This window comes from Vollenhovia emeryi, unplaced genomic scaffold, assembly GCF_000949405.1.
Source record: "Vollenhovia emeryi isolate VEMERY1.0 unplaced genomic scaffold, V.emery_V1.0 DF939188.1, whole genome shotgun sequence".
NCBI classification, from domain to species: domain Eukaryota; kingdom Metazoa; phylum Arthropoda; class Insecta; order Hymenoptera; family Formicidae; genus Vollenhovia; species Vollenhovia emeryi.
In genome coordinates this window covers 456,348-471,014 of record NW_011967178.1, presented here as the reverse complement: position 1 = coordinate 471,014, position 14,667 = coordinate 456,348, and the positions used below count along the sequence as shown (strand labels likewise).

The window sequence follows — 14,667 nt, the reverse complement described above, 5'->3', positions numbered from 1 at the left end:
ATCAGTGGTGCATCGCATTAAAAATCTGCCTCCTAGGTTTAAATCTCATTTCTTCACTCAATATTTACAATCAAATCGCAATTAGCCAGCATTAAAAATGAAATTTAAAGACGCAGATGCCTTGCCTGTACGCTACACCCGTCCTCGCGTACAAACCCCAGCGTGAGGAGCCGAGTTCCCGGGGTAGCTGCGCAGCCTCCCTTTTCATCAGCACGTTTCCTCGCCATCTGCTGGAAGCTCGGGAAATGAGGAGATGTATTGAACAGGCTGGATGCGCGCGGCGAGATGCGCGAATATCCGCGAATTCCCGTCAGCGGGGGACCGCAGTTCGTACAATAAAGAAAAAAGCATCCAGGATAGAGCGAGAGGGAGCGAGGTGGAGCCCCGGTAGGAGCGAAAGAGCACTCTGGCGAGAGAGACCGACGGAGAGGGTCCCTAATCCTCCTGGACGCCGAAGAGGCGGACTCGATTAATAGTCGCGCTCGCGAGAGAAACAACGTCGTCCTCGGCCGTAGCTCGAGATGACTTCCGCAGTGCTCTGAGCGCAACCCCTGTAACGGTGGCTCTTCGATGGACGATCGTGCGCACCTCAAGATCCACGGAATTGGCTCTCCGCAGGTCTCCGAGTAAGCGATGATTAGTTCGGGTAGTCGAGCGGTCATGTAAACGTCCCGTCGCATCCCCGGTGCCGTCGTGTGGTCCAATCGCTAGACCTCGAGTGAATCTTCGCGGGATTTTCAAGTCTTTTCTTCAGGCCAGGATGAGACCGAGCGCGATCGTTCTGTTGCTCCTACTGTGCGCCCAGTTTCTCACGTCGGAGTCGAAGCTCCGGCAGCAAGCGGCCGTCGACGATGACGACGACGATGACGATGAATGGGAGGACGACGATGAGGATGACGACGACGACGGGGCTTATCATCCGAAGACCGAGATCGACGACGACGGCCGAATCTACAAAAACCCGCGAAACTCACCCTCCGCTATATGCCCGAGGGACGAGGAGCAGGCGGAGCTGATGGGCCAGAAGTGTCTGCGAAAGTGCTCGACCGACGAAGATTGCAAGAGTAAGAAGAAGAAATGCAGATGCGACGGGGCCTGCGGAATGTCGTGCATCAAACCCGAACGCGAGTGCCCGACGCTGACCGAGATTGATCACGGCGTGATGACGGTCACCGGAATATTCTTCGGGGATAGAGCTCATTACGCCTGCGACTCCGACTACTTTATAGTCGGCCTGTCCGAAAGAACGTGTCGCGCCGACGGTCATTGGACCGGGACTAGTCCGTCCTGCAAGAAAGATGCCAGCTCCTTCTGCTCCCAACCGCCCAAGATCCAAAACGCGCGCCACAACGCTCCGTTGGAGCAAACGACCTTCGATCTCGATAGTGACGTGCAATACTTCTGTAATCACGGGTACGTGACAATGGGACCGAAGAAAGCCAAGTGTCTACTGATGGAAGGAGCCGCCAGATGGTACGGGCCAGATATCACTTGCAAGCCTCAGAGCTGCGATTCAGCCCCGGACATTTCCAACGGGTGGCACTCTGGTAAGTTGGCGCAATTAACACCGATCCGTCTATCCGACCTTTCGATACGGGCGAGATTTCAATTGTCAATTTTTACCACTTTTAAGGAGAGTGTTATACGTATGATTGCCGCGTGTCGTATCATTGCATCGATGGTTACGAGTTAGTTGGTAAATCGGAGAAACTGTGTTTGGCGGATGGCACGTGGACCCCGAAGGAATTACCGCAATGCGTTCAAGTAAGATACCAGGAGAAAACATTTTCCAATTATTTCTCGGAAACAAACCGTGCCTAGACGCACTCAATATTTCGTGCAGGTCACATCCGTGCAGTGCCCGAAGCCCGAAAATCCAGTCAACGGCAAGGCTGTCTACACGTCCTTCGCGTATAATTCTATTGTATCGTACGAGTGCAAGTACGGGTACACCGTAATAGGCGCAGCGACTAGACGTTGCGGTGCTGACAGAAAGTGGACTGGGAAGACGCCTACTTGCCAGGAAATCAATTGCGGCTTGCCCGGCGTGTTGTATAACGGTTGGATCGAGAACATTGAGGCCGGTGTGTTATTTAAAGCTGGCTAAACAAATATATATATATACAGTACCGGCCGAAATTATATCACCTTTCGATTTTTTTTTAGCATAACTAGTTGTAAAGTGCGCGAATGAAACATTGAAAAATCATGGAGTATTTTGTCTAACTGCATTGCCCTTCGTGTACAAGATGCACCTGTTGTCAGATGTCTACTGTAAAATTTCGAGGACGTTCCGTGCACTTTGACAAAAGTTATGCTCAGAAAACCTAGAGGTGATATAATTTTGGCCGGTACCGCAAGTAGTCAATATAGAGAAAAGTCTCCTAACATGAGATAGAGCAGGTTTTCAACATCCAAATTCAATCACGAATATAAATAGAAAATACGCGTACATTTCACGTCTCTGTGCACAACACATCTTGACACTTTTCTCGAGCACAATTCGTTGTTCTGATTCTTTTTTACAACTTTCGGATACCTAACGAAGTACCCTTGATCGCTGACACACGCTGATAACGGAGGACACGATGGAGTTGAACCATACGACGTACATGCGAACACACACATCACGCGGTTCCGCCACGTTTTATAAGTAACACTTTTCAATACACACTCATTATAATGACTGCTATGTTGTGCTATCTCATAACGTCGGATTTTATGTTTCGGACCGAGTATGTTTAATCGTTAATTTATTGCTGAGGAGGGTCGCTTTCGCAGACCGAAACGTACAATTGTAATCTGATATTATGTGTTTTTTTTTAGATTAAAAATCTGTTAATACCAATGCAATATATATATATGTATAAATTTACACCATTTTCAACGGGTGGCGGCTCACATTGCCTAAACGTTCTCTAACATTACTTTCGTTAATTTAAGTTTAATCACGAATCCTTTTTCGCAACGATTACACGATCTAACAATGAATTTTCCACTAAACAGATTTCACTCCAAGGGCAATAAATTCATTGTGGAAACAACAGATAATGCGCATTGATTTAGCATCAACCGTGCTGGACTCATATTAGGAGCCTCTCATGACAGGGGACTTGTCTCTACATCAGAATCGATTTTATGAAATTGTCGCAATCACAGGCACAGGTATGGGCGCCAGCATAATCTTCCGTTGTAAGGATCACATGAAGCTGGAGGGCAATACTTCTTCCGTGTGTCAGAAAGACGGCAAATGGCGTTATCCTCTACCGCAATGTTTAGCGCCGTGCGTCGTCCCGCAGATCGAGAACGGCTTCGTTGTCGTGGCCAGCCACGATAGGGATCACATCAACAACGTCACGGTGGTGGAGCACGGCGAGAGGCTTCTGGTCACCTGTATTCAGAACTACGAATTCGCCGCCAACAGTACGCCGGTGTTATGTAATAACGGCACCTGGTCGATAGTACCGAGCTGCTCGCCGGCCCGCTGTAAGCAGATGCCGAAGAGCCCGAAGAACGGAATGGTGATAGCACCGAAGACGGACCACGGTATGAAAGCGGTCTTCAAGTGCAAGGACGGCTTCGAGCTGATCGGCGGTGGTCCTTTGAATCTTTCCAAATCGGTGGAGTGCCGCTACGGCAACTGGATCGGCGACATACCGCACTGCGTTCAGCTCTTCTGTCCGTTTCCCGGCTTCATCGAGCACGGCAAGGTCTTTCTGGTGGGCAACATGGGAGTTTACGATTATAGGCCGTACGTCAGGAAGATCGTCAATAACAAGCAAATTATGTACGACTGCGACAAGGGATACGTACTCGACGACGGGCCCACCGGTGCGACTTGCATAAGCGGTTCGTGGAGCCCCAGGGAATTGCCCAAGTGTATCCTTGGACAGCACCCTCGACTCAGATGGAGCAGACGGCGTAGATCGGTGGATAATGGCAACGTCACCCTGAATTACAACGTCACCCTAAATTACAAGTAAGCACCTTACGAATTAATAAGACATTAGCGCAAGCAATGAACAATAAAGTAAATTGATATCAGCCTTTATAAGTAGTACGAGTATATTTTTCTTTTATTTTAGAAAAGTGACAACCCAAACAACACGTATGTCTAAAAACCGTCTTGAAAATGTCTTTTAGACATGCGTGCTGTACGGGAATGTAATAGAAATAGTGTAAAAACACGATGAAAAATAAAAATGAAATATCGCTGTTGCAGAAAATTCATCGACTTCTTCCGCAAAGTGGGCAAGAAACTTCTACACATGGAGATGAACAGAAGCCGGGAACATGCCAAGCATAAAACAGAGGCGAAGCCGGCACCCGTTAGCCAGCAGAACAACACCAACGCATCCAGTCCGTCAGCTTGGAAAGCGCACCCGAGTCATGGCAATAAATCCCGTTTGCGAGAAGAGAGAATGATCGATTTTCTCAAGATGGTGTACAGAAAATTACAGCGAATGGACGCCCGACAATCAAGTAACTCTAGCAATAATACTATGCACGAGCTGCTGAATGCAATGAGCAAGAACTTCTTCCACGTGGACCTCGCGGAGTCACGACGAAACGGCAGTAAAGCCCGCTCGGACTTTGAGATACGCAATCAGAGGGAGTTTATCAAATTGAAGAGGGAATTCGAGCGAATCATGAGATTCTACAACAAGTCTATACGCTGGAACGAGAAGCAGAATCGACAGGACGCGAAGAGGAAAGGCCTGTCGCACGCGGAGAAGCGGAAGGACAAGAAGAAGCATAGGAAGAATTATTACAAGGGCTTCTACGAGTTCGTCAACAGTTACGTAACCGAGAAGCTGTCGATGCTGGAGTCGCGCAACGCAACCGAGGAATTAATCAAAAAGATGAACATCGACAAGTTCACCGTGAGGAACGGCACGACTTTCACGGTTGGCGAGATGTACGCATTTTTCAAACATATCATACAGGACAGATTGAACTCGACGGAGGAAAGCGCGACCGTAGAATCTAGCACGGCACCGGCACCGGCGCCGAAGGCCGCGTCGTACGGCAATCAATCATCGACGGTCCCGAGTAACGACGTTGCCGTGCTGGACAACGAGATTCCGGCGAAAGACGGGGCGCCCAAGCACCGCAGCAAGCGGATACGAAACGCGTCGGAGGAGACTGGCGCCTCGCGCCAGAAGAGGAAGCTCCTGTCCGTCAAGTCTAGCAGCGCGGACGATCTGAAGAATGCAAACGATGCCGAATCAAAACAGTTCACCTTCGACGAGCTCCAGGCGCAACAGCAGAGCCGCTCGAAGCGGTTTCTGCCGCCCTCCGAGCTGGATAATCAAATATTCCTCAAGAACTTGTATCTTAACGCTTACGAGGACGAGTATCGGGCGAACGTGAAGCGATCCGTCGACCAGATAAATCGCACTACTGGCTGGTTCTCCTCGAGGAGGCGCAAGGGAAACCTCGGTGCGTACGAGATCAACTGAGGAAATAATGTGTTGTGATATTAACGGAATTTACTAAGTTATTTACCGATATCAATCGATTTTAGGTGAAGTATACACTATATATATATATATATATTTACGATAGTTATAATCGTTGTCCCTCGTCGGTACGCACTGTAACGTGTATCGCGCTTTTTGAAAAATAAATCTTTTCCATGCAAACGGCCCGTATATGTCCACATTTCGACCCTCGTTCGGGAACGCGTACATAAACTGTCAATAAACATTAAAAGGCTCCAAGTTAAACCTTCCATTGTATTTATTATATAATCACACGAAGGAACCACACACGTACACGGTGATTCGATGAGAGGATGAAATGAACGAAAATCAGATATACCGAGTACGTTCCGCGTTACGCAAGCTTTAGGCGATGGTGCAAACGCCAGTCTTGATTCTCGTATAGCACCTCGATAATGAGACGTAACATTACGCCACCGGCGATATCATAAAGTTCTTTCCGAATTATTTATCTTGCGTGCACGCGGTGTCTCGCGAAATTGCTCGCTGTAAAAACGATTCGATCACGGAGGCGCGGGTACGATCATAAACATTTGCAATTGCCGGCGTGATATCTCCCGATCGGCTCGTACCGTGACGGTGATTATGCCGTAACATCGTCGCTGCCGTCGGTGCAATTAAGCCTAAAAATAAGTGCAGGCCGAAACGAGATCAAGGGGTGCGGTCGAGCCGAATTCGCGTAGCACGCGGCGGCGGCGGCGGCGACGGCGGCGGCGTCGGTTCTCACCTGTCAATAACGGCGATGTCATTAATTACGGTCCAATTATAATTGGTGAGCGCTCACGAAACCGTGTTCGATGCTATCGAACGAAGCACCGCTCGTTAACATATCCGCCGTGGCCGTGCTACTTCTCGGAAATCGCGCTAAATCGATTAATCGCGACAGCCCAGCGCATTCGTCACGATAAGGAAACGCGCGCGCCGGACGATGCCTATGATAAGGCGCCGTTAGGAGCACCGCGCGGTTGTCAAAGCGACGAGAGATTATATTCAAATTCGACTGGTCGCGCGATTTGAAGCGAGATTGCGCGCCAAGTGTGCGCGCCTTAGTGGGTCTCCTCTTCCTTTGCGAGTTATCGGCGTTGACTAATGACAGGCTTTAGAAATACCGCGATATCCCTCTACTCCAATTCGCGGTGTACAAGGAAAGGCAATCCCGCGCGTAACGGGACGCGCGACAACGCCAGCGTGATAATTTCGGTATAAGTGAAACTCGATAAATACTCGTTGAACGATACATTTGAATTTTAAATGGTGAACCGCGTCAACTCGCGCTGAGGGGATACGCCGAGAGGAGGGACCGTCGGAACCGGGGAAAATCGATACATCGGGGGCATTGTTCTCTCGCGTCCGTAAATGGCGAACCATTAGAGCGCCTGCGCTTAACGAAAAGCCAAGCGAGAGAAAAATAAAAGTGCCGGGCACGCACCACTAATTCACTTAGACTGGCGCGTTCCTGGCGTTATTCCAGCTCATACGGCGATGATTACGCGGTCAGTTGACCGGTGCTAAACGTGCTAAATGCGAGGGAGCTTGTGGTAAGTGGCTGACGGCCGGTTCGGCTCGGTGTCCATTAGAACCCTCTCACGTGCAACCTTTGGCATACACAGACGGTGCGTCGTTAGAACTCTTAAAATTCATTAACGACGAGTAATGGAAAGCACGTGCGCGCGGCAAGATATCGCGAAAGTCGCCCCGCGGAGCATCGTGATAAGATCGCGTCGAAAAATGGGAGCAATTTTACGTTGCAGAGGGCGATCGATTGTTCCGCGATACTGGATACCCGTGCCGCTAATTGGCTTCAAGAGTTTACCGGGCGAGGATGTAACCTGCTAATTGCGATCGAAAACAATAATTCACGACATGACGCTGTCATTGCGATCTGAGGGGCGAAGAGTGATAGCCCCGCACGTTTCCCGATTGTCTCGGCGGCCGCTATCGATCACCCACTCGAGACACTTGGGCGCTCTCTTCTCGGAATCAGTTCCCGGGTAGTCTCGCATTTCACCACCGCCGTTCATGAATCGCCGTGTCGCGCGACAATGCGAATGAAGCCGTGCTCGGTGGCAGCAGGCCCCGGCGGAGTAACCGGCGATAATCTCATTGAAAGAAGAGTTAAGCGGCGTCGGGCTTCCTGCCAATTCAGCTTGCCAAGTGTCGCCTTAGATCGCAGTCAATGCCGCTGCGAAATTGCTCGGTGGCTAGGGCTCAATGAAACCTAGCGGTATTTCAGTCGGGGATTTCCCCAGATAACCCACGCTCGTATAGACGTAGGCAGGAACACCATTGTGCCTGCCACGAGTTTGTGAATGGGACTGGCCCGTGCCTGACCGCGCTGCTCGAATAGATTAGAGAAACTTGGGGGGAAAAAAAGGTTCTCCCCGGCCAGTGCCTTTCAATTGTATACTGGACGGACAATTGACCGCTAGGTCAGTTGTCAAGACTTTCCGCAAATGATTCCCAGGTTCCAACATTCCTGCAAGTTCTCGTATAAGCTGTTACCTCTCTGCGAAAATTCCTTCTCTGCACGTCCAACTTTTGCGGGAATATGAAACTATTCGTTGTTTCAACGTGCGTTTCGGATTACTCGTTGCTGTAAATAAACGATGCGGTATTGCGAAAGTCGCAAATGTTATACAACACGAGTAGAAACTAACTTTAGCGTTTAGTTTGTGTGTGAAAGGAAAACGTATATAACCCGATATATCTGCGAGTAATTTGGTAGCTTTATAAATTCTACGGAAATCACTTTGCCATCCATCATTTTATTGATCGCGGTGAAAATCGATAGGCATACGCGGACGTTAGGCAGCGTGCGACGTAACATAATGGCAAAGAATAATCATGCTAATAGAGCTGTCGAGTAGCTCATATATCGTGTACAAACGATTAGTACGCGGCTACAGAGTCTTCCTGTTCCGATGTATGCGCGTTGATAAGTGGCGTTGCATCTCACACTCTGTGTAGCTAATAACGCATTCCACGAGCGGTTAGATTAATGGTGTGAATCAACATTTAAATTTCTTTGGCATTTCGACGTCTTCCAATACATGCTTCAGCGTCGTCAATGTGCCTCGGAATTTTGCGAGTCTTCGGTGGAAATGCCTCGCGATGTAAAAACACCGTATACGCGGGGAGGATTTTCTCTAAAATTTACCCCGAAAATCATGTGGTCGTGAGACAACGTGGCGTTTTGGGAAATTTTATGACTTTTTGAAATTTCGCCATACCTTTTATTATACTTAGTATACATTTTACTAGTACACGGAAAGAAAAATTTAGCTGCCCTAGAAACTGCATGTGTCAACTAAATTCCAGTTGTCAAATATGGACAGCTAATATTTAGTTGTAATAGCTAAATATTTGACTACTGTGCCTATCGTATTATTAGATGCGACAGCAAACTGTCCTGGTTTAGACATTTATAGTTGTGGCAGCAAAATAGTTTTAACAAACCATGATTAGCTTCAGTAGGAAAAAATTTTTTTCAGTATAAAATGTACGGCAAAATTTCAAAAAGCTCTCGAAAAGCTGTTCAAAATGCCACGTTGTCCCACGATCACATGATTTTCAGGATAAATTTTAAGAAAAAATCATCTCCGTGTAAAACGTCCGTTTTCCAAGTTTTCGACAAAGCACCTTGTGCCCCTTTAGGAATTTCCCACCTGGCCTCGCCAGCAAATCGCGAATCGCATTATAATTATCGCTGCAACAATGTGCACTATTGAAACGTCGGGGGTATATAAAGACCTTAAAGCCTTGTACGATCCCGCCTTGATCGTTTACCGGCTATCCGCATTACATGTTTCGCCGAGCGTCATTTGCGTCGCGCTCTCGGCGGCGTAGGAAATTAGCCAGCTGGCGCGAGCAAAGTCCGAGATTATGACGCTTTCCTGGCGGTCTTCACGTATCGACGACGACGTGGCCACGGGACATCTGGCGACCTCCTATCGCCCCTCGGTTCTCACCTTCCGAAAGGAAGGGATTTGCCCGCTCGCTCGCTCGCTCGCTAGGTGGCCGTTCTTTTGCCACTTAACGTGCTTTGCGGCGTGTCGTCCTCTCAAACGATCGTTTCCCATGCCGCTCTGTAATCAGCCGCGCGTCTTGCTCATTAGCACGTCTTTTCGGCGGCCCGCGGATTTCAATGAAACGCCGGACGCGCGGATCGCCAAGCTGTGCCGCACGCGAATCGCATTCGTAATCACCGCTCAGTTGAGCATATGAGACTTCTTGCCGCGGGCGGTGCGAAGACTTAAGCAGGTGCCGTGGCCATAATCAGGCGCGATCACACGCTCCGGGTGAGATCGCGTCGACCAAATTAAATCGAACGAATGGCCCGGTCCAAGAGGCCAGAAAAAACGTATGGGGAAAGCATTCTTCGCAAGAATGATGGATTAATAATTGGTCAGCAACAGTGATTCGCCAAATCTGCGAGGATTCGCGAGACTGTAAATTAAATTGCATTAAAAGAGGAACGCATTAAAGAATATTGGAGATAACGTTCGAGCTTATTGTTAGGCGAGTTCGGTTCAGAAACTCGCCATGAAATCTGGGGCGTGCATAAATTTCATTTTTGCCGCGTCTGTAGGCGAAATTTTTTCTTGACGTGCAAAATACATTTTTATCCAACGAAATTATACACTCCAGTAACATTTAGACGTCTAATACCTGTTTCTACCAATGCAGATTAATTTTAATCTCGGCTTGACTTACTTTCCATCTTTTTTCAACGTTTAGGCCCGGTTTCACCCAACGTCGCTTAATTTTAATCTCGGTTTAATTCCTGTTCGTCTCTTTCTAATGTAACAGTTGGAAAGACAAAGCTAAGCTTAAAGTTAAACAATGGTTAAACGATGGTGAAACCGGGCCACAAAGTTACTGTACAATGTTTGTAGAGCAAGAGAAGGAATAATGTAACATATTGGTTTATAACATTTTTATTATAAAAAACAGTGTGTATGGGAGAATTTTGTTTTTTTTTCGCCGGCTGTCTGTCGAGTCCATTCTACATTAGTCGCGACGAGGAATTCGGCCAGTTGCATGGCGACGGTTTTATATCAACTCGCGCGTACACTGCTTTTATGGTATAGCAATTAAAAGAGACATCCGAAGATCCACAGGCGTGTGATAAACGGGAAGAAAGCGGTGGATAATAATAAGAAAATTGGACGTCGAGGTTTCGTTTCTGTCTTGGCGCAGATTTATCGAAGCGTTGCCAAATATGGGTTTCGCACCTTGCTACGCCGCGTGTACGCGAGAAGTAATGCTGCTGTCCCACAAACTGCAGATTTCGCGCCTTGCCCAGCCGCTTAAGGTATCGTGCTTACGGGTTGATTACACGCTGGTTAATTTCAATAACGAGAGTCGTACACACACGCACACACCGTGCCCAGATGAATTTCGGCGGAGAGCCGTGCGACGACGCCGCGGAGAAAGACGGAAACGGAGCTTCGCGCATTACTGGCGCGTTTCGAGGTCATCGCTGGCAACGGAAGAGAATTAACCGGCGAGAAGGCCCCGTGCTTGTTACACTGTCAGCAATTAAACATTTTCTCTCAGCGTGCCTTCTCATTACGCGGAAATGCGCCGGCGACGGCCATAGGAGCTTCGTGAACGATGAACCTTCGGTTTCTTATGCTCGCTCGCCTTCGAGATATCGAACATCGGTCGTAAAGTCCACGCTGGACAAGCCGAGAAGTTTCGACCTACAAAAGCGGGGACTCGTTAAGGAGATTCGCGAATAATTGACTCTTTTTCGGGTGGCGCGATGGCCGCTCGCGCGATACCGTTGAATAATCGATCAAGTTGTAGCGGTCCGTGTACCCCCTTAACCACATAATGACTGCCCGCCGCGACGTATAAACGCGCAGAATCGCCGCTTGGGATCGGCGAGGGAAAGATACTCGCGCGAGTGACGGGCGAAAACGGAGTTAATCAAGCGCCGGGCTGCATAGCGCATGAAAGCGAGCGATCCGCTTTAATTGACACGTACACCCGCTTTCCCGTTCGCACCTCGGCCGAAATTGAATCCCTTTGATCGTTGAAAATCATGCAAATGTCGCTGCATATAGCGGAAAGGCATCGGCTTTGAAAATAGAATCACGAAGACATCTCACTCTGCGTCAATATTAAACTCGTCATTTATTCGTGATTTTCACGACGGGGGAGAAAGAGAGAGAGAGAGAGAAACTCGCTTAGATTCCGGTTTCGTTCAACGGCTTATTCGACGGTGTGTTGCGCGAAAGGATTAACTACGAAGGTCACGGTCCCGCGAATAATTTCAAGTCTTCTGAAATAATGAGATAGATCTGGATCGTCGACGGTGCATCCGTTTGGAGCGAGCGGATGAGTCCTCTTTCTGGCTGGATGGATCTCCCTCGTGGGTCTCTCATGGATCATGGGATTTGAAAATGAATTAAATCCTATCGCGCGAGGCCGTTTCAATTCGAGACGCGTTTACTCGCCGGAGAACGAGCCTGGCCGGTGGTCTCCGTTCGCATCTCGCGTAGAAAGCACCGCTTATTGTGAACTGCTCCTTCTGAATCCACTCTCACTCTCTCTCACGCACACAATCTCTCTCTCTCTTTCTCTCCCTCTCTCTCTCTCTCTCGCTCGCACTCTCGTCGTACTGGTCTCTAAACGCGGTGGATCTTTTTATAACCGGATTTACAAGCGCACAGGTGGCACGACTAAACGTACATGTAGGGACGAAGAGGACGCGTCGAGATATTGTACGGCTCGGGATTCGGATTGCTCCGAAATTGCGCTCTACGGATGGGCCCTTCAAGTGGACGCTGGACGCAGCGATCCCTGGATCGAGATTGAATCGGACTCGAATTAAAACTGCGGTTGTACCTGAAAGGAACACGAATGCTTTCCACACGGCCGGCATTTGACGTGGAGATGACGGACACGACTGGCAAATGCACGCTTTGTCGCTCCAATGCGCCAACGTTCACTGATTTTCTTGAAAATAACCACGAACAACATTTCCTGCCGATAATAACCAATCGCCGTGGCTTGCAACAAAAATTAATTATCGAGTTTCGAGTTTACCGCGAAGGTCGCAGGAAGAAACACGGCGTAAACTTCGTTTCTAAGAAGGATACTATCGACAAAAAAAAACAAGCGGCGGATTCTGCGGCTTTAATTTGAATCAGATTAGATCCAATTTATACCCAATTAACTGGAAAGACGATATCTTCTGGATAGAGAGATTGTTCCGCCCCGGACTCCCAAGTATATGTTTCGGATTCGAAGGGATTCCATGGGAATTGGTCACGCCAAGTTTTTTTCCCCCGAGTTGATCCACCCTCGTCGTTGATAAGTATTACCGCGCCTTTCAAGCAGCCGGGCACCATTTCGAATCAAGGACGTCTCGACTTCTTTTCCGGAGATTGGAAAGGAAGCGTTCCCCGATATTACGGGCGCGCAAGAGGCCGAAACGATCGTGGAATTTCTCATTCAGACACGAGCCGGCCGAATCCTTTTAATCCAAGTACATAACGATGTCCTTGTATCGGACTGCCCGGACGCAGCCGCGATGGATCTAAACCAACCCAATGGCCGACAACGTGATTCCCTGTCTTCCTCTCGTCGTGAACGGCTCCTCGCGCCCCAGCCTATCGCGTGGGGGGAGGTCTGAAAGAACGCGTTGTTTTAGACAGCGAATGCTGCCCGTCACCGTTCCCGACGCTCTTCATCAACGAATAATGATGAGTCTTATACCTTGAGACAGCGCGGCGATGAATATCCCGCTTGTAAGATTTTGTGGTCATGGGGAATTTTTATTATTTCGGCCCTTGCACGCGCCTGCTATAAATATCGCGCGATTTTGGAGAGAACCGCTTCCCGGCAGGAAATGCCTTTTCAGCTTGAATCTCCGCAGTTGCGGTATCTTCGAGAGAAAAATGCTAATTGGCAACAAGGAAGACGCTCGAATTGTAATTGGTTTCGTACCTCGTCTGGACCATCGTGTCCCACTATTGATGCCTTATCCGACGAGACTTGAAAAAGTTCGATTCCCTCCCTTTCGTTCGACGATAGATCATAACGCGTACGTCAATATGGAATCGCTGGTTTCCATTTCTTATAACGCGACGCGGGATTCCAGCTGTCGACAGGATGTTTACGAGCGGTGGAAGGAATATTTCTGACAAAAATTCCGTGATAGTCCATCGGGTGGTGGTGCAAGATAAAGCTTTAAAGTCTGTGGAACATATTTCCCGCCGACCGGCTCGTAAAATCTGGTCGACGTGGCTACAAAGCGGCCGATGGTCCGCCATCGAAGGCGCTAATCGATACTCACGACCGAAGAGTAACGAAGGATTCGCTTATGACCTCTGACCCTTTTAGTGCGGCGTTACCGTATAGGCGCGATTTAACGACAGTGCTACTAAAGTAGTGTTTGCCGAGATAACAAAGTTAATGAGGATAAAGTAACGTGTCGGTGATACGCACTGTAAAGCATGAATTGTGCAAAAAAACGCGAGTTTTCGAGATATAGGCATAGATAAGCTTCGATGCTTAGCTTCTTTGTTTTTCCCACGCTTGTTATTTTTATCCTTACGATCGTCTAGCGTCTGTACGGCACAAATGGCAAAAAAAAAAGATTTTTAAAAGTTACATCAATTATATATTTAGACAAGCGGTCGATAGTAAGAGTCGAACGAATTACACAAAGTTCGCGCGGCATAGTGCACTTAATAAATGAGTATTTACTTGACTTTAGAGAGGGTAATAAATTTCAGCTATCTTTTCTACCTTCGCGCGTACACGCACACGTACGCCTGTACTCGCGCGTGTACAGGGGACTCGCGAAAAGATTATTTTCTCCAATTCGCGCTTCTTTCTCGGCGAAGGACGTCAAGTCGGTGGAATGTTTCTCGCATCAGCAGCTCAACGTGGCCTTTCCTCGTGGTCCAAGAGTCGCTCAAATTATAATTCCCCGATCCGGAGGGGAGTGGACAGCGAGAGGGGTCGCGGAGGTGGGGGGCGGCGGGGACTCTTCTGTGGTTCCAGGAGAGGAGGACAAAATAGTCGCTACTTGATGGCGACTTAAGGTGATTTTGAATGGTGCCTAACGACTTGGAGCCGCGTCATGGGGCCCTGTATGCGACTGCCGCACCAAATAATACGGAGTCACGCTGGGCAGCGTGTCCCG

General features: G+C 48.6%; 1 protein-coding gene across 1 annotated transcript; it reads left to right on the top strand.

Moving 5' to 3' along the window:
• Positions 1–330: 330 nt before the first annotated feature.
• On the top strand, positions 331–5,645 carry LOC105562435 (P-selectin). The gene is made up of 5 exons (XM_012013277.1): positions 331–1,547; positions 1,634–1,764; positions 1,844–2,084; positions 3,160–3,979; positions 4,223–5,645. Exons 1-5 carry the CDS (start codon positions 761–763, stop codon positions 5,460–5,462), a joined length of 3,219 nt encoding a protein of 1,072 aa, XP_011868667.1. The 5' UTR covers positions 331–760; the 3' UTR covers positions 5,463–5,645.
• Positions 5,646–14,667: the final 9,022 nt, after the last annotated feature.